This window comes from Rhinolophus sinicus, chromosome 13 (assembly GCF_057876585.1).
Source record: "Rhinolophus sinicus isolate RSI-liver-muscle chromosome 13, RSI-T2T, whole genome shotgun sequence".
In the NCBI taxonomy this organism is placed as follows: Eukaryota; Metazoa; Chordata; class Mammalia; order Chiroptera; family Rhinolophidae; genus Rhinolophus; species Rhinolophus sinicus.
In genome coordinates this window covers 59,168,600-59,191,446 of record NC_142513.1, presented here as the reverse complement: position 1 = coordinate 59,191,446, position 22,847 = coordinate 59,168,600, and the positions used below count along the sequence as shown (strand labels likewise).

General features: G+C 52.9%; 2 protein-coding genes across 7 annotated transcripts in view; both read left to right on the top strand.

The window, feature by feature from the left end:
• Nucleotides 1-4,995, top strand: part of AP3S2 (adaptor related protein complex 3 subunit sigma 2) — a 35,912-nt gene extending 30,917 nt beyond the window's left edge. Inside the window, exons 5-6 of one of the 2 annotated variants that reach the window (XM_019719248.3) lie at nt 1,903-2,010; nt 3,584-4,995. In XM_019719248.3, the coding sequence (XP_019574807.1) occupies nt 1,903-2,010; nt 3,584-3,712 (237 nt within the window). In that variant the 3' untranslated portion in view covers nt 3,713-4,995. The other variant, XM_019719249.3, reaches the window with a different exon arrangement.
• Nucleotides 4,996-12,344: 7,349 nt separating this feature from the next.
• Nucleotides 12,345-22,847, top strand: part of ANPEP (alanyl aminopeptidase, membrane) — a 28,566-nt gene continuing 18,063 nt past the window's right edge. Inside the window, exons 1-2 of one of the 5 annotated variants that reach the window (XM_019719245.3) lie at nt 12,345-12,467; nt 16,712-16,822. The gene's annotated coding sequence lies outside the window, so the exon portion shown is untranslated. Of the gene's footprint in view, nt 12,468-16,711; nt 16,823-17,262; nt 17,379-18,124; nt 18,284-22,847 lie in introns of those variants that run through there. The other 4 variants (XM_074317378.2, XM_074317379.2, XM_074317377.2 and 1 more) reach the window with 4 other exon arrangements.

The window sequence follows — 22,847 nt, the reverse complement described above, 5'->3', positions numbered from 1 at the left end:
AACTATAGGTTGTTTGTGTGGTTTCTCATTTACCCTCAACTCTAGGTCCAGGCGAGGTCCTATCGTCCAAAGAACCAGGAATCTGTTTGGTCCCAGACAGCGTGCCCTGTACCTATAGGAAGTGTATTTTTGCAGGCTTTTCTGAGCTTTCCAGCTCCTGCATCCTCTCTACATAGCGTCCTTTTCATCATTTCCTTCTCGAAAGGAAAGGAGCCCGTGTTTAAGCTCCCTGTGTTTGACAACTTTTCCACCTGTTTGGGGGCCTGGGATTTTGGTTATGTTCTAGTTTTGCTGAAAATGGAGTTTGCATTTTTATTTATTTCTCCTTTTTGCACTTAGAACACATTTTGAATAGCATTTTAAAATTCTGACTTCATGATGCAGTGTTCAAATCAGAAGTCTTAATTGACATTTCCTATTAGCCAACCACTGGTCCCGTGTTGTGCTGCGTTAGGCCAGTCACTGCACCTTCTCCATAAAGCCTCCGGCACCACGCTGGCGTCCATCTTCTAAGCACAAGGAACATGCTTCTCAGGCACATGTAAAGCCTTCCATTCATTCAGGCTGCCTGCCCTCCCTGGGCACTGTTCTAGGCCTTGGGGCGAAAGCATGGCAGAATCCACACAAGATCGGTGATACCCCGGAGGCAAGTCTTGAAGTGATGCCATGCGGACCAGGGTAAGGGGTGAGCGGGGACCAGCTCAGGACCTGGAGGACGAGAGGTGGGAAAGGTGGGGCGTGAGCTCCGGAGTCGCACAGGCCTTGGCTCAGTGCTGCTGGTGCCTGTGGCGTGGGGAGAGCTTACCGGCTCTGCCCCGTGTCAGTGTTCTCACATGCAAAACGCAGCTCACAGTCCCTGTCTCAGATGGATGTTGTGAAATTAAAATCAGTCACACTGAGGTGCCCAGGGCATGGTAGATGCTCAACAGGTACCACTTCCCCCAGCAAGATGGGGTGCGTTCAACAAAAGGGGTAAATATAGTACTAGGACTGTTGGGATAGTGACCTGTTCTTTTTCATCGTGGTGAAGTGTCCATAACGTAAAGTTTTCAGTATACAGCTCCGTAGGGTTAATAAGTACATGCACATTTCTGTGCATCTCGTCTCCAGAACTCTTCTCATCTGGCAAAACTGAAACTCTACACCCATTAAACAACAACTCCCCATTCCCCACTTCCCTCAGCCCCTGGCGACCACCGTTCTACTTTCTGCCTCCTTTATTTTTACTACTGGGTATCTCATATAAGTGGGTCATACCGTATTTGTCCTTTGGTGTCGGGCTTATTTCACTTAGCATAAGATCTTTAAGGTTCCTCCATGCTGGAGCACGTGTCAGAATTGTCTTCCTTTTTAAGGCAGAATTGTACTCCATTGTATGTCCATGCCACATTTTGTTTATCTCTTTCTCTGTTGATGGACATCGACTGACGATGATACTGTAATGAATGCCATCGTTATTTATTTAGATCTCAGTGTGTGCCAGGCAGCAAGTGAGGAGCTTTGTTCAGATTATCGCACTCAGTCCTCACCAGCATCCTGGAAGGAAGCGGAAACATTGAAAGGCTAATTTGCCCAAGGTCACCAGCTGATGAATAGCAGAGCTGAGAATTAACCAAGGTCTGCCTGACTTAAAAGCCTGTGCTCCCATCCGCCCGCCTTGCGTGCAGCCAGGCCCCTCTACCGCTGCTCATGGAAGATATGTGTTATGACACGCAAGGTGTGAGGGAAACCCCTGTGGTCTCACCTGAAAGGTGGGTGATCGGGACTTCTGTGTCTGTGACTCAGGAACCAGTGTCGGGTCCGATTATTCTGCTGCTACACGAAAGCCCGCGACGTTTCTTTTGGGGCCACACCAGCTCCCGCAGCGTGCTCTAACCCTTCCTACTTCTGTTTCCCCTGCAGGTGCACTACATCCTGCAGGAGGTGGTGATGGGTGGGATGGTGCTGGAAACCAACATGAACGAAATCGTGGCTCAGATTGAAGCTCAGAACAGGCTGGAGAAATCGGAGGTGAGCACAGCGCTGCACTTTACCCTGGGTGGTTCACCAGGTCTTGGGCAGCAGGAAGAGTGGGTACCTGTGTTGGTTTGTATTTCTGTGGAACCTTAGGAATGTTTTACACTCACCTTCTTTCTTCTTTGAGTTCATCAAAGCTCATTCATTTGAAGGCCAGGTCAGAATGGGGTTAAGAGTGTGAATGGAAAAGCCAGATGCCACGGGAAGGCAGTCAGCTTTTGGCATGGGAGGTCTGACCCATGTTTGTGGTTTGTAATTCCTTCTCTCAAAGCCACCCATTCCCTGGAGGGACCCAGAATCCCCTTCTCTACTTCCAGTGTGGTTTGCTAGTTTGTGTGCTGTATGAGTCTGATCTCCCAGCAGCCATTTCTCCTGGTGTCTTTCAGACCTCAGAGTTGCCAGTTTCCTTATTTCCAGTTAGCCTTATAAAAAGCTATTGTAGAGTCTGGGCTGGGTTTGAAAATACCATGCCCGGGTCCACCCCCACATGGTGCTGGCTTCATGCGGATGCTCACAGTAAGTCTCTCCTCTCCCGAGGTCTCTCCATCACCGTCATCAGCCTTACCAGGGAGGAGAGGCGGCGGGGATCCACCTTCACACGGCTACAATGGCAGAACAGATTCCTGCTCTGTTATCTGAGTGTCTTAAAGATATTCCTTGCTCTGAGTAGCAGAACTTGATCTTACGAAACCAGGGATTCTTTCTGTAAGGCCTGGCAATCCTGCTGCAGCTTTTCCAGACCACAGTTACTGTGGCAGCTGTAGTTCTAGAAATGCGGGCTGGGAAGCTTCCAGGAATAGTAAGTGAGTCAGAGGCAAGGGGTTTGGCAACCAAAAGAAATGGAGACGTGCTGGGCGCGGGTGGCTCCGAGTTGGTGTCCAGAGGGTAGGCAGTAAAGAGGAAATGACTGCGAGAGCCCTTGTGTCAACCCCTCCCGCTCTCTGCACACGGGGGTGAGCCTGGAGGGTGCGGGCTGACTGTTACCAGTCCTTCCGCATCTGGATGCACCCCACCTCCTGCACGTCCTTCCCCCCATCTTGCTGCCATATGACATTTGGAAAGCCACTTGTTTTCCATCTCACTTTATTAGTTGGCAGGCATTTACCCTAAGCTGTGACATTCCTTTTCCTTTTAAGAATTTCCCTGTGACTGCACTTGTCTATGAGAGTCTTTGGTCTCTTGAGGAAAGAGTTTTGTTATGTTTTGTAACCTTAAAAGTGCCCCTGATACCAACCGTGACTTGGTGAAACCCCCTCCGATCATTTCAGCAAGCATTTATTGAGCACCTGCTGTGTGCCAATCTCCGTTAGGGGCTGGGGCTATAAAAGTGGGTGAGCCGCACGCCTCCCGTAGGAGCGCAGGGTTTGGACCCCTATGCCATAGTCCCCCACGTCACCTAATTGTTTTATTGGCGACCATCCAGGTAGCAGGGAGAAAAAAAGCAAAGCTCGCGTTACGTGTGCTCAGGTTGGACATTTGCTAGGCCTCTTTCCTTGTTTTGTTTTTTCCAGCGTTCCATAGATGACACTGAAGGTTTGTCTCATACCCACGTCTCATTTCTCCTCAGGGCGGCCTCTCAGCAGCCCCCGCCCGTGCCGTGTCTGCGGTGAAAAACATCAATCTGCCGGAGATTCCTCGGAACATCAACATCGGTGATCTGAACATCAAAGTCCCCAACCTGTCCCAGTTTGTGTGAGAGCTGAAGGCTGGGCTGAACTGCAGTCCTCGCAACAAGCGAAGCCACGTCAGCCCCGCAACAGAACCCACTCTGAGCCCTGGAAGGCTCAAGCCTCGGGTCCGAGCCTTGCTGTCGTGGAGCCGGGAAGGGAGTCCTGTGACCCTGCTAGCATGTGCTCCGTTCTCACATGTGCAGCCTGGCTGGTCTCTGACACACGTGGCCACTGCAGATGTGAGGAGCGCCCTGGCTTCCCCAGTGGAGGGTCAGCGCGCCCAGGCCACTTGCACCCTCTACCTCCCACATGCAGCCGCTCCCAGGCATTGGGGGCTGTATTGAGAGGCCCGCCTGCTTCCCAGAACCCCAGCACTTGTACCTTCTCCAGGTAGTCTTCTCCCTTAGTGCCATGAGAGCTGGCATCCCGTAGCATTTACTTTTGCTGCTGAGGGGCCATGAGTAGAAAAGAGCTGACCCTTCAGGCCTGGGGGTGTGCTGATTGGCAAACAAGGGCAGGATCTTAGGAGAACCATGGCCTCCTGGCTCTGCTAGGGTTGTCATACCCAGAATCCTTTTGTATAGCCAAGCTTTCTGATTACCCCCTCCTGCAGAGTACATCTCCCTACTGCCATCGTCCTAGCTCTGCTGTCACAGGTGTTTATGTGCAGGACACAATCCACATCATAAGCCTGGTGCATGCCCATCACATTTCCGCTGATCAGGAGCGCACCCCCACAACAGCCATCTCTAGCACAGCTTGAGGTGTCCCCGCTCAAAGGGAAGAGGCCCTGTGTCTGTCGAAGGTAAACCTGACAACATATGAAACATCTCAGAATTACGACTCTCTCTGGGTGTAAAACACGTTCTCCTGTGTTGCTGTGTGACGAATGATGACTCTTCTCCGAATGGGAAACCCACCTCCATCTGCACCAGCTTCTGGACTAGCTTCGGAGACCTGTCAGCATTTAGGGGCGATAAGAGCCCTCCTCGGAGTAGCACTGCCTCGAGGCCAGGTCGGGGACGGTGTGGAGCTCACTGTACCGCCATGGCGCCCACTGGCCAGGGGCCCAGACTGTGTGCAGGCCTCCTGATGCTGTCGCGGAGCCCAGCGGGTGGCACCCCGCGGGCCCATGTCCCATCACACCCACTCCCTGTTTGAGCATGCTCCCTGTGGTGGGCGCCCATTGTTCAGGCAGCCCCTCGTCCTCAGGCTTTCCGATCCTCTCCGGTACTGCCCATGTTGAGCAGAAGCCTTCTTATGTTGGAAGAGGGCAGTGTAGGCAAATACATCTGATGTCAAAACCTGGTGACATTCTGTGTTTGTTTTTTTTACAGACATTTCAGCCCATTCACATCCCTCTTATATTTGCTGAATGTGAAGTAGGAACAAAGGAAGGAAACTGATGTTTGTTTTGCACCTGCTGGAAGGTGACACAGGCAAGATCCTTCCGCAATCCTTAATCCAGACATTGTCATCTCCAGTTTCCAGGTGAAGAAAGTAAGACTCAGAGAGGTCAGGTAACCTGCTCAAGGCCACACAGCGCTAAGATTTGAGACGGCCTGCCTGCCTAACTCCAAAGCCCCCTCTTTTCCACTGCTCAGGGTGACCTCTCCCAATTTCATCTTCTTCCTTACAGATAAGGAAACAGGCTCACAGGGGTTAAGTAAGCGCAGGCTTGGCTTTCTGAGGTAGCCGGTGACCACATCGCAGAGTGTAAGAGCAGGAGGGCCCTCTGCACGCCTGCACTGAGGTGATGAGGATACAGGCCCAGAGTGTTAGGTGCGTTGACGGTCCCGAAATAAGAGCCAAGTCGTTTGTCTTGATTTGTTTTGTGGTTTAATGCATGACAGCAGGAAGCCACATGTCCTGGAGTTCCTGGAATAGTCTTCAAATGTTTCACCTGTGTTTTGTGCCCACAAACCATTGGCTGGTCCTGTAGACTCCCAACGGTGGGCACCCCAACCCCACTCCTCACTGCCTCTAAAACTGGCGTACAGCTCCAACCTGGTTTTGTATATGGAAAACTCAGTCCCTTTGAACAAGCCACAGTCATTGTTCATTAACTACTTCAGGTTGCCTACAAATCCAACTAGCTTTCTTGTCTGCTGTCAGCAAAGCCATACATTTTTTTTTTTTCTTAAGTGAAGACGAAATCCTTGTTGGCCTGTTTTTGGAGAGGGGTACAGTACTGCTGCTGAGGGGTGTCAGTTATGAAAATAGGGGCTGGGTCTAACTTTGAGAGTCCTTGGCCCTGGATGGATTTACACAGAGCATTTCCTAAAGTGGTACAGGATACTGGGTTTTCAGTGCTTGCTTCCACTAATTAAAATCTAATATTCTGCCATTAGGCAGTTTCTGAGTATCTGGTGAGCGCCAGGCTCGGTTCAGGCTCTGCTTCCTACTTTGGTCTCTTGAGTGCTCAGATTGCGTCAGTGATTGTGTTCCATGGAATGTTTAAAGGGCCACACCCGTTTCCCACCCCCAGCTGACCCCACCATCCCATGGTCCGAACAGCCTGTCTTAGTTCAAACGGCTGTAACAAATACCATAGGGGGAGGCTTACACAGCAAACATGTCTCACAGTTCTGCAGGCTGATCAAGATCGAGGTGCCAGTAGATTTGAGGTCAAGCTGAGGACCTGTTTCCTGCTTCATAGAAGGCCATATTCTTGCTATGTCCTCACATGGCCCTTTATAAGGGCACCAGTCCCATCATGGGGGTTCTACCCCCATGACCTCCTCCAAACCTAATTATCTCCCAAAGGCCCCACCTCCAAATGCCATCACATTGGGGATTAGACTTCAACATCTGAATCTGGGGAACACACGCATTCATTCCCTGCAGTGCACCTTTCCTCGGGGCCTGGTCATGGCCCTGTGCTTGTCACGTTCAGGATGAAGGCTGGATACCTGTCTTCTGTTACTCAGGCCTCTGCCCTCCCTCCCACTACCTCCACTTCCACTGAGCCTCTCTGGCCCAGCTTTGCCAGAAGAGAAACCAGGGCACTGAGTAAAACCAGGCTGCTGGCTAGGTCCTGTCGCGAGGACAAGTCTTGGGTAGGGTTTTTCTTTGCATGGCCATCTGTCCATGGCTTTGCAAAGAGGACGCAGCAGTGATGGGTGCCTGAAGGTAAAGGTCAGGAGTGAGTGCGGTAGCCCAGAGGGAGACCCCCTTAAGTATGAGAGACGGTGGGGGGGTTGTCAGCTCCCAGCACGTGTCTTGGTCTTGGGGCTCCCTGTCCTCTCCCCGCCCGCCTGCCGAGAGGGGCCCCCTCATTGTGGGATTTGTTAGCCTCATGCAGCAGCGTGTGGTTGGTGCTCACAGGTGCCGATTGGCTGCCGTGTGGTTAAGACTTTGGCCCCGGGAGCCCTGGAGGCTTCCACATCTGCGGCGTTCTGGCAGCTGTTGGTCGATTGCACACAGGCCCCTTTAAGGAAATAGTTCCTGAAAATGATTAATCTTTTCCAAAAGACTTTTTAAATTCTTTGCTATTACAATGTTTTAAAAAGGAAATACACTCATGTAGTTCAAAAATTAAGATAATAAAAGGCTGTTCAACCAGACTCTCACCCTGTTCTCCCAAACCACACAGCCCCGCCATCCCTGGTAGAAACAAGTGTTTTCAATTTAAAGGATTAAGAAACCCAGTCCCTGGATTTTTGTTACCAAAACTGAGAGTGTATCTTCCGCTGTAGGGAGCAGGGGCCTCCCCAGCCACCCGTGTGAAATAGCACCCCGCGTCCCCACTGCCTCTGCTTGCTCCGCCTTTCCTTTCCCCTGGCTCTCTGACGTCTGTATGTTTGGGCTGTAGGTACTGTCCGTTCCCTGCTGGCATGTACGCCCCTCAAGGGCAGAGGTTTCTCTCCTGTTCAGTGCTGTACCCCAGCTGCCGTGAGCATGGCGTGCAGTAAATCCCTTGGCTGCGTGAATGGTTGAAGCAAACAGTCGTCAGTGACTCACCAGAGCTCTGTGCTCAGCGCTTTGGGAAGCGGGTTAGGGTTGTGTCATTGGGAGTGGCAGGTGAGGAGGGCTCCGGGGAAGAGAAAAGCAAAGCTGGTGACAGCGGAGCCCGAGTGATGGAGGACCAGAGAGAGTGTGGTTGCCAGAGGAGGAGGTGGTTTGGGAGGGAGAACGATCCAGAGTTTGGAGGTGGACATGTTAGGTTGGAGTTGCCCAAGCGTCTCTGGGGGCAGATGTCCACCAGCCAGCTGGGAACCTGGGAGTGGGCCAGAGAGGAAATGAGTGTCTGTCCCAGAGAGGTGGTGGTGGAGGCCATGGGATGAGTGACATGGTCAGAAAATGAGAGGATTAAGGATCTAGCCTGTGGGCAGGGGAAGTGAGAGGAGAATCAAAACAGAAAAGGAACTTCAAGTCAAGGGAGGACTTGCCATAAGAAGGGGCCCCCGGGAGAGGCCGAGGCCGCGGGGACTAGGAAGAGATGAGCTCTCGGGCTTGCGTTTGGTCCCAGCGGGCCCCCAGAGTGCGGCAGTGAAATGAGGGAACTTGGAAGGGTTGGTTCTGCCGAGCTGGTTGGTTCTGGTGGGGCGGATCCAGACCTCAAGGTGGTACCAGAAGAGTCCGGGTCACAATCCAGCCCTTTGACACAGAGCCCTTGGAATATCAGCGTCACCCATAAAGGGGTGCCAGTAACTCCCGCCGTGGAGGGTTGTGAGGGTTCATGAGAGGACCGGTGTGGACCATGAAGGGCTCCATAGGCACTGGCTGCTGTCGTTGGGGCGCTTGCAGAGGGAAGGGGAGTTGACTTCAATGCAATAAACTGGGAGGAGTTTGGAGGTGCTGGGCAGGAGAGAGCCTGGCAGACGGGAAGGGGCACCAAGGTGGGCTTCAAAAGAGGGGGTCTGCAGAGGGGTGATGGGATAGTGGATGCTGGCCTGGCCGGACCAGTGGGGTCCCATGCCCATATCTAGAGGCCTCTCCTGGATAAATCTGTAGGAAAAGTGGTAGAGTCTCTGCAAGGTGAAGTTTCCTTTACGATGAGTTAGAAGACAAAACAGCTAACTCATCACAGTAGAACCATAAGTGGTGGGGGAGTTCCCTTTCCCCAAAGTCAGCAGAGAAATCCAGAGGTCCTGCGGGCACAGTGGGAGGGCTCGGCGTTGGGCTAGGGCTGGCAGAGGGCCTCTGGCCAAGCAGGCCGCGTTGCGAGTTGGGGTCCTGTGGGGAGCACCCCACTACCCATGGCAAATGGTATCTTTGGGCCTTCGCAAGAGTCAGGCTCTCCTTTTTCTTCACCTTTGACATCAGGTTGGCCTCCTGAGAGCACTTGGGAACGGTGGCTCCCCTGCCTCCTGGGCGTGCCCTAGGTGTGCCCGCCACGCCTTCCAGAGGGCAGAGTGAAGGTTGTCTTGCACATTGATGAGAACGAGGACCTAACCTGGCACAGGCTGACAGCCAGCCTGAGGCAGGCCCTCCCTGAGCCTCTGTGCTCGCTCAGGGTTACAACCTTTCCTGTCAGGTCACCCCGCGCCCAGCCCCAGCCCAGCCCAGCCCTGCTGAGCTGCTCCCATCTCCGCAGCCCAGGAACAGGTACGACTCCAGGCTGGGCCAGGCTCCCTTGGCCTCCGTGTGACATCTGTCCCACGTATCCTCACACATGGGCCTTTTGCTCTGAGCCTGCAGGCCCCAGCTTTGCTCTGAGTGGGTCCTCAGGTGTCCCAAGTAACAGTACGTGGGATGGTAGGAGCGGAATGAGTGTTAGGTCATTTTTACTGTTGTCCTGTCTCTGGGGGTCTCCACACCCCCTCCCCAGTCCTCCCAGGCTGGAAGGGACCCCTGTGTCCTTAGCCCTCAAATGTTCACATCAGACAGAGCTGGTGCCGAGTGCAGGGGCTCTGAGCTGGTGTGTGGGAGATGTGGGAAGACTTGGGTCACTCCATCTTGGTTCATTCATCAGGGAATAGCCAGCTCGTCACTTAATCGTCACCACAGCCCGTGAGGCAAAGTGCTGTTACTCTCTGTAGTTGAGGCACAGAGAAGTTTCCTGCACAGAGTCACTCAGCTAGTAATTATCACAGCCATGACTCAAAGCCTGGCACTTAATGGCCACTGTCCACAGCCTGCCTCCCCAAAGGACCAGTGTTGGACACTGGGATCTGGCCCACCCCTTTCCTGAAACCTCTGCCCAGGTGTAGATCCCAGGCCCATGGCCCCACTTCTGTGGCCGGCCAGTGCTGGAGGCCACGTTTGGTACGGATCTGAGTGTGAGGGAGAGGACGACCTGCCTCCGGGGCAGGTGGCGCTCATCCCAGAACAGCTGGGAGCCACCCTGGCGGGCTGGTGTCCTCACACTGGGGCCTCGGGGCCTCCTGAGCATGTGGGGGCCCCAGGAAGACTCCTGAGGGCATGAAGAGAAATGCGAGGAATGCCGGGGGCTCCGCTGGGGTGGGATGTGGAAATGGGGAGGCCTCTGGGCTTCCGTGGGCCACACTGTCCAGCGTCTCGGATTTCAAAGAAGGGTATTCTAGAAAAGGGCTCAGGCTACCAGAGCAAGAAGAGGAAGCCCTTGGGAGGTGAGACAGGTTGGAGCAGGTCTCCCAGGTGCCAGGAAGGTGGGGCCTCATGGGCAGCTGGAAAGGACACCTGATTTTCTCTCTGATGCTGGCGGCAGAGGAGGCTGTGGTGCGGGTGTGGGGTGAGGGGGTGTGAGCCACCTGGGCAGTGGGCAGAGGCTGCGCTGGAAGAGGCTGAGGAGGGCCCCACGGCCCTGTTGCTGCAATGGGTTGAATGGTGGCCCCCCCAAAAGATATGTCCACGTCCTAATCCCTGGACCTTATTTTAAAAAGGGGGTGTTTGGTGTAATTAAGGATCTGGAGATGAGATCATGGTGGAGTATTCAGGTGAGCCCTAAATCCAGTGACAGGTGTCCTTATGAGACACAGGGAGGAGCTGGCCCTGTCACCGCAGAGGCAGAGCTTGGAGTGATGCAGCCACAAGCCAAGGACCACCTGGAGCCACCAGACGCTGGAAGGGCCACGGGAAGGGAAGGTCCTGCCCAAGAGCCTGTGGAGGGAGCTTGGCCCTGCTGGTACCTCGATTGCAGACTTCTGGCCTCCAAATGGCAAGAGGATCACTTTCTCTTGTTTGAAGCCACCGTTTGTGGTACTTTGTTATGGAGGGGGGCTGCCGGGTGGCCTCAGGGTGGGCAGAAGGAAGGCTGCAGAGGGTGACAGATGGGGAGGGAGGTGAGCAGAGGCCTGGAGAGCGGGGATCCGGGAGGGGGACCCAGGAAAGGGCTCTTTCAAGAGATGGCAGGACCCTGGGAAGAGGTGCAGGAGGGGTGGCAGAGGAGACCAATGCGGAAACCCCCAGAGCTGAGGATTCCTGGGGAAAGAGGCTGATGCCCCAAGGAGAGAGGCTGGAGGGGACGCGAGCAGTGCCAAGCTGGTCAGACACTGACAGAAAGCGTCCGTGGAGGTACCATTGCTCATGGTAAACTGTCCACACCTCATCTAGTCTCATAACAGCTCAATGGAGACCTGCCCCCATTTTACAGATGAGGAAGGTGAAGGCTCCAAGTTGCCCATCCTGTAACTGTCAGACCGTGATAGGAAGCCACTTGTGTGACTGCAAAGCCAGCCTCCTCCTGAGCACCCTGCCCTGCCCTCAGGAGGCTCCCACAGCCCGAGGTCAGTGCACTGGGGTGGGAGCCCCCCCTAAGGGTGCCAGGCTCACTGCCTTCCTGCCCCACCTGGCTTGTCCCTCCCTGTCACCCTGCCGCAAAGACCTCTGTGCCTCCCACTGGGCTCTGGCTTCCTTCTGTCCCCTCCACAGCCTGGGCCCCCGCTGGGCCAAACATATCAATAGGCCTTGTCCCATTTCTCCCATTTCCTGCCTCACCAAGATGGTTTGCTCTAAAAGAGGCTCTTTGTCCTTTTTGTCAAAAATGTGTTTTTAATCAATTTTATAATAAAACCCAAACTGAATTCTTGAAAACAACAGCAATAAGAAATTTTTTTTAAATCTCAGTTCCAGGAAGTGCTGACTCCAGCACCACCCTCTCCAGCCTGAGCGACAAGTCCAGTTCCCCTCCTCCCCTCCCCTCCCCTCCCCTCCCCACCAAACCGCAGCTTCTGGTCACTGAGCCTCCTAAACATCCCCTAGCCGCCCCCTCCTCGAAGCCCCTAGGTCTCTGCCTGCGGCTGGGTTCCTTCATCGCTGGAGACCCCCTGCCCCCTCCCAGCTGCTCTCCCTGCCTCCCTTCTGACCACCCCACACACACAAGCTGGTTCCCAAACTGTCCCTAGAGGCTCTCTCTGAAAGGCATCTCTCACTTCAGTGGCCTTTTGTCAATATTCATAGAAGCTAAACTCCTTGGCATGGCACCCAGGGCTCCTGTGTCCAGCCCTCGCCCACCCCAGCCTTACGCCCCACCATGCACCCTACCCCCTGCCTTTTCATATGCTGTTCCCTCTGCTTAGGACACCCTCCCTCCACCTGTCCATCAGACTAATTCCACACGATCCTCAAGACTCCACCTGAATAGTTCCCTCTGTTAGTGACCCTCCCCGAGCACTTAGTGGCACTACTCCCCGCTGTCATGATGGTCTTCTGGCACTTGGTTCATTTGTTCACCTGACACGGGCCAAGTGCTGTGCTGGGCACTGGGGCACAAGCACAGGGACAACAGGACAGACTTATCCTTGCTTCTGTGGCCCAGGGAGACCCTGAGGATGGGCACCAGCTGCATGCACAGAGCGGAGCGTGGGCCTGCAGGGAGTGTGTGCTCCTTCAGTGTTTGTTCACTGACTGACCAAATGAGTGAGTAGTGAACAGCCATAACCCTTCTCACGCCTGGGCAGGGGCTGTGCCGGCCTCACACAGTGGAATTACCTGCTTGCAGTAGGTGCTCAGTTCTCAGACACACTGCTCCCCAGGAAGAGGAACGAGTGTGTAGGGAACAGGCAGTGAGGAGACAGTGCTGTGCGCGTCTCCACCCCTCTCCTGCCTACACCCACATTATTTCCCATCTCATGAGCAGAGGGCGGGAGGCCTGGGAAAAACTCCCTGTCCCAGTCAAGGGACTCAAGCTTGGAGAAGGGAGTTCAGGGGAAGATCGCAAGATGCCTGGAGCTAGTCCCTGCTCCACCCTGACATCTGGCACTGCCGCCCCAGGGCTCTGCCCAGCAACCCCAAGCTTGGAGCAGGGCCAGGGTCAACAAGGGGCCCCACACTGGACAAGCAGGGCCCAGCCCCTGCCACCTCCCCCTTCCCCACCACTTTCTTGTCTCCTTTTTAAAAACAGTAAGTAGTCTAATGGTTTTGGTAGTGGTGGTGGTTGCTGCAAAAATAGTATATGTTTGTTCAGACAATTCAAAGACTACACAGGTATATAAAGACAAAAACGGTAGTCTCTCCTGCCCTCCGCCCCCACCTTCAGCATCAAGGTGACCTCACTGAGACCAGTTCGGTTCTCTGTCTGGCACAGGTGTTCCTGCTCTGTCCCCTACACAGTGGCCGGGTCCCCAGAGCATTCTCATGAAGAGGGGGTCTTTGTCAATGTATTGCTTTGGCACTTGGTTTTAAACTTACAAATAGACTTTGGACATCATTCCAAGGTAATATGTACAGAATTAGCTTGTTCTCGCTCACTGCTATGTGAAGTTACCTATAAATGGACACCTCAGCCTTTTTTTTTTTGGCACAAGGAATTCTGCAATAAAGCTCCTCCTATATATATATCCTTAAGTTCTGGTTGGGTTCCCCTGGCTTTCGAACAAATTCCCCAGAGCAGGGTCACTGAGTCAAAGGGCATATGCATTTACATTTTCAATAAGTCTTGCCAGTTTGCTTTCTCAAGTGGTCAGAGCAGTTCACAAGTGCTCTTGGAACCTGTGCAAAGTGCTGGTTCTCCACACTGGGTGTTCTCAGTCGTCTAAACCCTCGCCAGTATCGTGGGCAAATACTGACATCTCATTGTTTTGAAATTGTATTTCCTGAATATGACTAAGATTGAACATCTTTTCATGTGTCAGCTGGCCGTTTTTGTTTCCTCCTCTGTGAGTTTTTGATTCTAACCCTTTGCCCGGTTTTCAGTTGTGGCATCTTTATTTTGAAAAATCACCTTGTAAGACATTTTTGAACATTATTGATAGTAACCCTTTGTTTTGTGTGTTGCAAATATTATAGCCCAGTATAATAGATGTTTTTTGCCATACAGAAGTTTGTAGATACTTATATGATTTTTAACTCTTTATTATAGAAATTTGAAAACATATTCAAGAGTAATAAGAACACTGTAGTGAATTCCCACCTTGTCCACCTCTGTGCTCCGACACTGATCACAATGAAACTAATTCCCCCCACCCCATGTGAAGCTTTCCTTTTGACGTTGCATGTGGTGGTTTTTGTAATGCAGAAATTTTTGCTTTTATGTAGTCCAATTTCTCAGCCTTTCTTTTTGTGGCTTCTGGGCTTTGTGTAATACTTAGAAGGGTCTTCCCACCCCACGATTATTAACAAAACAAAACAGATTCTTCTAGGACTTCTAAATCGTGATTTATTATGTCCTAAATGGTGGCAGAGTATTTTTGCACATGGAGAGCCCTAATTTACTCAGCCAATCTCCAATTACTGGACATTACGTTGTTCCTGATTCTTAACTATTTTTAATCATGCTGTATTGAGCAGCCAGCCCTGATTTCCCCACCTCATCTGGATTATTTCAAAGCAAACCCCAGAAATCAAATCATTTCATCCATAAATATAAAAGTTTAAAATTGTTTATATCGTAAGATCCATTAATCCTCCAGTCTTTCTGTCTTCCACTTTAATTGTATTTATATTTTGAATACATGGAGTATTCACATGGTTCAACATTCAAGAGAACAAAAGGATACATTGAAAAATCTGTTTCCCACCTGGCTCTCTGATTGCCCAGTTCACCTCTGGGGAAACAACCAGTGTTACCAGTTTCTGATGTATCTTTACAGTCATTGTATTCAGACCTAAGAGCGAATTATGTGCTTTTTCCCTTTTAAGATACAGCTAACAAGCTATTTGAACAATGACCTGCACCCAGCTTTTATTACTTAACAACATGGCTTGCACTTTGTTCCATAGAGAGCATCCATGTTCTTTTTCCCAGTGACGTACATTCCATTGCATGGAGTCATAGGAAGAGCGTGCGGTTCTCCCTGCTTGGTAGCCACTTCGGTTCTTTCCAGCTACAGACAGTGTAGCCACGGAAAGCCTTATACATTCACCGTTTCGCTAGTATGTAAGGCTATCTGTAGGATACATTTCTAGAAGTGGAAGTGCTGAGTCAAAGGGAGCCTGTGTTTATCCGTTTAATAAATATTACCAAATTGCCTCCACCAAGGTTGAGTCAGTTTGCACACCAGCCAGCATCACGGGAGGATGCCTCTCTCCTCCCACGGTTACAAACATACTGTGCTGCCAAAGTTTTTTGTTTTTTTATCTTTGCTGATGTGATAAGTGAAGAATAGTATTTTTGGAGATAGAATTCTCATGCATCTTTTTAAGAGAGTTATTGAGTATCTTTTCACATGTTTAAGGGCCCATTTGATGTCCCCTTTTCCATTAACTTTCTTCATATCCTTTGCCCATTTCCCTCCATTTCAGTTCATATTAAAATGATTTATGGGAGTTCTTTATAAGAGAAATCAGCCCTTTGCCTATGTTTCCAACCCATCCCACTCCACCCCCAGTTAAAAGTTTTTCTTTTGACGTCGCTTATGTGTTTTTTGCAATACAGAAATTTAAAAATTTTTTTATGTAGTCAAATGCATCAATGTTTCCTTGTTGCGATTCAGGTTTTGTATAATATTTAGAAGGGACTTCACACTTAGGGATTTTATTTTAATTCTCCCATGGTTTCATTAGGAAGTTATAAACATGATTGGCTTTTCATGGTGGGATAGTGTTTCATCATGTGGGAAGACCATAATTTATTTAACCAGAACATTTAGGGTGTATCTGAGTTTCCTGGATTATAAATAATACTGTAGTGAAAAGCCTTGTCCATAAATATTCTGTCATTAGGCTAAATTCCTGAAAGGGACTTCATTCCTGTCCCCACACTGCCCTCCAGAAGGGCAGGCTGCTCTCTGTCGTCTGTGTCTGTGTCTGTGGGGTAGCTTATTTACTCCTCTCAAAATGCCCTCAGAGCCTAAGGCAGAGAGCCTGGTGGAAGATCCCCTCTGGCCTGATTGAGCCTTTCCTTGGCTTGTCAGCGATAGAGGTGATTGTGTCAAATATGCTGGAGGACGAGCCAGGCAGGATGAGACTGGAGGGCGAGGGGGAAAGCCCAAAATAGCTGCTGGGGTCTCACTCAGAGCCTCCTTCCTTGGCACACAATTCAATATTCCAACCAATTTGTGGCCTGGCTTTTAAGAGCCCAGCAACACATTAGGAAGGAGAAGAAGGCTGCTGCTTAGAGGAACCCTAGCCCACCAGATAGTTGCCAAAGAGAGAGCAAATGCAAGTGTAACAGTCCGTCAGAAAACAACCAGTCTGGACACAGATCCCAGTAATGCCTGAGGAAGAGCTGATTCGGCTGGGCAATCTCTACATTTGCTTCTAAACCTGAGCGTCTGGAAGGCATCTTGAGTGTTGTGGGAGGCAGAATAACGCTCCCTCTCCGAAGTCCTCTTCCTAATTCCTGGAATGTGGGAATATGTTATGCTACATGGCAGGGGAATTAAGGTTGCAGATGGAATTAAATTTGCTGTGAGCTGACCTTAACATTGAGAGAGTACCTTGGGTTATCCAAGTGGAGGATCCTTAAAAGGAGAAGCAGGAGGCAGGAGAAAAGTTAGTGTCAGAGTAACGTGATGTTGGAAATTGCTGGCTTTGAACACGGTAGGGGCCACAAGCTGAGGAATGTGGGCAGCCTCCAGAAGCTGGAAAAGGCCGCATGTTCCCTGAGTGTCGGGAAGAAAGAAAGCCCTGCGGACACCCTTGAGTGTCGCTTAGGGAGACCCATCTTGGACTTGACTTACAGAAACGTGCAGTTGTTTTGAGTTGGTGTTAATTTGTTACAGCAGCCACAGGAGAGGCAGATACTGATACCGGCTGGCACTGCTCAGTAAAAAGGTGCTCAGAGAAGAGGAGGACCCTGCCATGTCGACACAGCCCCTGGAAGCAGAAGCTGGGTGAGAAGCGCGTCCCCCTCTGCCTTCTTCCTGACAGTCCCCTGGAATCACAAAAGTTAAATTGCATCAGTTATCCGGAACATCCATTTTGGGGGGAGGTGGGATGCATGGTTTCTTTTCCTAGATGAGTGGGGCTCACCCCCCACCCCAACTCGAAGGGCCAAGCTCTGTGCCCCTCCCCCAGTGGCAGATGCCGTCCAGATGTGGAGGGATGGGGCTATGGGGCTGGGTCACAGCGGGGCTCAGTCAGGGGGCAGCAGGAAACCAGGAACCGAAGAGAGACTCCAGGTCCCGCCGGTTGGGCCGTCGGGGAGAGGACGCGGCGCCCCACACCCGGAGCTCCGGGACACCCCGGAGGTTGGCAGGCAGACGGGGGAGTCCCTGCGCGGCTGAAGGCGGGCGGGAGCCCTGAAAGGGTTAACCCTGTGAGGAGGAGTAGTGGTCGGGTCAGGTTACTTCCCTTTAAAAGCCGGGGAAAGGAGGAGTCTGGTCCTGGTGGGGCCGTGTGAGTTACTGGTCCGGCTGGTCGTCCCGGGAGGAGGCTCCCACGGTCGAGGCAAGTGGAGCGTGGTGGAGGAGCGCGGAGGGGGTGCGGCCGGTTGGGGGGCTGCAGCCGGAGTGAGGGGGGCCCCGCCGCCAGTGCACGCAAGGAACCCCACGTCTGCTGCTGACCTCTGCTTCTCGGACCAGCGCACTGAGGCCCAGGGAGAAGCAAGAATTCCTTTGGCCAAGATCCCGCTGCGATCTTGTGGCCCAGTCGGGACAGGGGACATCCTACCTGGAGAGGTGGCCCCCAGGGCGGGGAGGGGATTGCTGGAGCCTCTGGGGAGGAAAGGTGGAGAGACTGGCTCCCGGGGCAGACTGCACCCTGCTAGGGTCCGAGGCAGGGTGGTGGGACGAAAGGTGCGGGCACGTGGGGACCCAGCACGGCAGCTGGGCACTCAGTCTCCTAGCGGGTGGGAAGGTGGAGCCGGAGAGGAAAGGAGAAGGCTCTAGACCACAGCTGGAGAGTGTGGCCCCGGAGCCTGTGCATCACCTCTGCAATTTTGCCTCTATCCAGAGCCCTCCCTGGCCCATCCAGGAATAGGAAAGGGCGCTCCTATTTTTAATCACCCGTTTTACAATCGTGGTCTCCCTCCCGCCTTACAACCACCTCATCGGGCCCTTGTTCTGGGGAGGGGTCCTCCAAACGGGGTTAATGGAGTGCTTACCAAGTACCTCCAAACCCCCAGCAGAGCAGTGGGCCGGGGTTTGCTTTGGGTTTTGTAACTTGAATCCCCTGCTCCCTCCATCCCAGCCAGGGGAACGCACCAACCAGGCAGTGTTGTTGGGGGATGAGAGCACTTGAGGTCTGACTGTGGCTCAGTGTCTAAATGGCCTGAGCGTCTCTGCGCCTTTGTGTACGCACCTGTAAAAGTGGCATCTTGGACCCGTTGGGTACTCAGCTCATCTGTTTTTGAGGTAGGGCAGTAGACCTGTGGGATGAGCGTGGGGAGGAATGAGAGCATGCCAAGGGGAAGTGGGGATGGGCCTCCAATGCACCCGAAGACAGGGGACCTGGGGAAGGCAGGTGACTCCTACCCTCTTGCAGTGGGCAGGCATCCTGGGCCCAAGTCCAGCCGTAATCCACTAGCCCCCTGTGGAGCCCTAGAGTCTAAGGCTAGACTGTCGGTGGAAGGTACTGGAGAGAGCTGCTCCCATTTCACAGATGGGGAAATAGGCCCAACTGTGTGAAGCAGCCCATCCTGCCCCGTGCTTTCCCCCAGAGCCTTCTGGGCAGTGGGACCCAGCTCCTTACCACTCCCGTAACCCATGTCCTCCAGCCCCTTTGCTGCAAGAGCTCTACTGCTAAGCAGTCTGAGGAGACAGGTAGGGGTCTCCGCGTAGGAATGGGCTGGGCCATTCGAATTGGGCCTAGTTACTGGGCTGTGGCCCTGGTGGCAGATTCAGGACTCCTTGCGGGGGCGGGGGGGAGGGGAGGGCCTTGATGGTGGGCCAGCTGCTCACACCGAGGCCCCTGGGTGTCTTCATCCATCATCCCCAGCCTGGGTCTGTCAGCCGTGGCTCCGGCTGCACCTTTGGAAGCTGAGCTAGGGTCCTCCACAGGCATGTGTCTGATAGCAGCCCTCTCTGCTCCCCACTTCCCAGAACCAGCCCCAGCTCCTGGCACTGGTCTGGAGACAGGGAGCTCAGAGTCTCCAAACTGGTTTCCAGCAGGTTCCCAGTCTCTCACCTTTCCTTGCTCCTGCCACCCCCGCTCTATGCCCTTTAGTGTGTCTGTTCAGAAGAAGGGACCTGGTTTTCCTAAAAGATGATCAGACGTTTCATCCCACCCAGATCTGCCTTCTGTAATGTGCAATCAGGTGTTGTTATGTTCAAAGGTATATGTCTCCTGGGCACTGCGTAGTAGAAAATGTGGGGTGCTATATGGGACGATGCTTTGGGAGGCATGTGTAGCTAAGCCTATAGAAACTGCCACGCACGAGATGTGTGACTTTGTGCAAGCCACTTAACCTCTCTGTGCTTTGCTTTCCTCAACTGCCAAATGGTGATTATCCCGGTGGAGCACATAGTAGGTGCTCAGTTAAACAGATGGAAGTTACCAGGCAGGATCCGCAGCCCAGAATGGCTCCTACACAGCCGTATACCTCCCCCCCAATCCCATGAAGGCCCCTCTACCCCTTCTCTCCTGAGTGCCCTGCACTGGGCTCCAGAGGCCAAAATAGGAGCTGACTTCCCATCAGGGGGCCTTCTGAGGTTCTCACAGGATGGACAGTGTCCGAGGCTCCCAGAGGAAGCACCCTGGGGATTGGCCCACATCCAGTCCCATGCAGCTGTGAGTGGAGGCCTCAGAAGCCAGGGACCTGAGGGGTCAGAGCTTGTTCTCGCCCCCCACTCACTGCCTCTTCAGAGCAGACAGATGGGCTTCAGGTTGTCCCCTAGCTCCCAGCCTACCAGCCCTGCCGTTGACAGGATGGGGTGGGGTGGGGGGGACCGAGAGAGAGTGAGTAGCAGCTCACCCAAGGGTGAGGGGGCGGGATCACACAGCAGTTCTCCTGACTGTTCGCCTTCAGCTCCCTCCATCCCAGCCCCTCCCAGGTTCCTGGTGTTTTTGTGTGTAAATAGAGGGCAACCTGTCCCCCCACATCTGAGACGAAGCTGCCTTTTCCCGTCCAGTTGATGTCTTTTACATGTGTGGCTCTGCCCTAAATATTCTCTCACGTGATCATTGTCAACCTTCATTTAGTTATTTATTTTTTTTAACGAGAGAACTTTTGTTCTCTGGATCAAACCATAGGCATGTATTTATAAATAGATAAACCCATGGAAAGGCTGCTTTGGTTGAGATGGGGCTGGAGGAGCATGGTTTTTCTGCCGTCAAGAGACGAACAAAGGAACACAAACACTTTGTTCACTGGCAGAAAGGTCCCACCCCAAAGAGGGCCTGCAGGTGACTCCACCCGCAGAATCACGCCGGATGCAGCAGTGATTCCCAAAGTGGGTGCATCTCTACAAGATGATTTTAGGGGCTATCCAGATGAGTAGTTTTGAAATCAGTAGTCATGAATTGAAACGTGTGTTGGAAAAAATATGACATAACACATCCAACCATGATTGCTTGGTCATTATTCCTCAGAAGGAGAGTAAGGAGTGAATTGATGTAAAGAAAAATATTAAGTAAATCACATATAGGAGGATCACAGATGTGGCACAGCTCACACAGGTGGTTTGTGGGTGCAGTCTAGGACCCCAAGAAGGAGAGTGGGGGGATAGAGGGGAAACCTGACCTCAGTGAGGATCCAGGGGCTTAATTACAGAGTTCCATCTTTAACCACTATCTCTCATTTCCGTGGTGCGTCCATTCCACACGCTGTGCTACCCGCTGGCTGTGCACTAGGTGCTTGTCTGGGGAGGAGGGCACAGTGCTCATGACGCTCAGTCTCCGGGGTGCTGGGGGCAGGGCTATCCTGGGATGGCATCCCCGAAGTGAACCTCCGGGAAGAGTGGGTGGTAGGTGACGGAAAGACAGAAGTGTACCAGGCCCAAAGAGCAGCTTGTGTGGGGCCACTGATGGGGGCAGAGCCTGGTGGGCTTGAGGAACCACGAGAGGCCAGTGAGGCAGAGGAGAAAGGGCAGTAGAGGCAGATGACATGAGATGAGACCAGAGAATCACAGGGAGGCTGGATCACGCCGCACCTGTAAGCCATGGCGAGGATTGTAGATGTTATCATTCATTCAACCATCATTTATTGGGCTTCTGACCTGTACTAGTCATGGAGGGGTGTACAAAGTCACAGAGCCTTCCCTTGGGATGCCGAGGTCCAGTGGCAGGCTTTGAACATGTAGATGGCCTTTTCATAAGTGCTGTGACAGAGGCATGAACCAGAGGCCAGGGATGCACAGAAGGGCAACCCATACAGAAGGGAGTGACATATGAGCTGGGTTTTGAAGGATGAGTAGGAGTTTGACAGGAGGGAGAGGAAGGGCGTTCCTGGTGGCCGAAACAGGATGAGCAAAGGCACGGGGATGTGAAACACTCAGAGGGTGTGAGGAAATGCCAGCAGTTGGAGCCACAGGGGGCTTTGGAAATAGAGGCCAGAGGGTCAGGCTCACAGACGGTCTTGAGGCTCAAGCCAGAATTGAGGTTTTATTCCAGGGGCAGTGAGGAGCCAGAGACCAGGCTTGAGCAGGAGAGGAAGATCCCTCTGCCAAGGTGTGTGGCAGGGTTGGGTGACAGGGCAGGACAGCACTGCTACCACTACCTGGTGGGGTGTGGAGGTAGCCACTGCTGGGCTACAGCAGGGGGCGGAAGGAGGGGGCCCTATTCTGTGTTACAGAGGTGGGGGCTGTGGAGCGTACCCCTCTCCGCTCCCCCAGCATGGGCTGGCCTGGTGTCCAGAGCAGGGACCTATTACAGGGCAAATGGGCCCTTTCCAAAAGAGTTAGATTCCAGCCAGCTGGGCCTGTGGTCCGTGTCCAAAGCAAACAGGAAGAGACCACTGTGGGCCAGGCAGGGCCTCTTTCTTTGTTTGGAAAAGGGATTAGGCCAAGCGGATTTGTGGGTCTTTCTGCTGCAAAGGTGGGAGGGGGCTGCAGGCCTCCTCAGGGACATGGTGAAACACAGTTCAGGGGGATGCATGGGTCCTGGGTGCCAGCCTTCAGGGGTACTATAAAGATGGCCTCCCTTGGCAAATTCTAACCCTGATGGACGGAACTGGGAGCACACACTACATTACCATGGTGTGTCACTGTTCTTTCTTTCACCATGTCCAAGTTGCAGCTCTGCCTTGGGCACTTGGCTTCCCACTAGTGTCCCTTGGCCATCAGCCCAGGCCTGGCAGGGGTGGCTGCTGGCCACTGAAGTGGACAGTCCACACTGCCCAGACCACAGCACCGGGGGCAGGTCTCCAGAGGGAGAGAAGGAAATGCTGGGGGCTCAGAGTACATTCCATCTGAAAGATGGGCACCCAGGATTCCCATGAAGACCCAGCACTCAGCCCCTGGCCTCTGCTGGCCAGGTGACAGTTGGCAGTCATTCCCTCTTGCAGTTATGCCTGAATGAATTCATCGCTGGGTGCATTACATTCCTTTATGTAGCCTCGGGGATGGCAGGCCCAAGCCGGGGCAGGGAGGGCAGATGAATGAGGTATGGAGCAGACTGATGGGAGTCTTGAGATTCATTTGGCCTCCACAAGGGTCCTGCCTGTGTGCCCTGGATGGAGGAAGGCTGAGAGAAGACGGCAAGAGTAGGGGCAGGGACGGAACTGGAGATGGCCTAGAAAGACTACCATAAGGCAAGACTCCTGAATTGACTCATCCGTTCATTTGCCCATTCATGCATGTGTGCATTCGCTCAACAAGTAGGTACTGAGCGCCTGCTACGTGCCAGGCATGTGTCGCGTGCTGGTGAGCAGAAGCAGCCACGGCACTGCTCTCACGGGGCCTCCAGTCCCTGAGGGAGACAGGCAGGACTTAAGTCATCAACCACACAGATCAGATGGGGAACGTGCTGAGTTATAGGGCT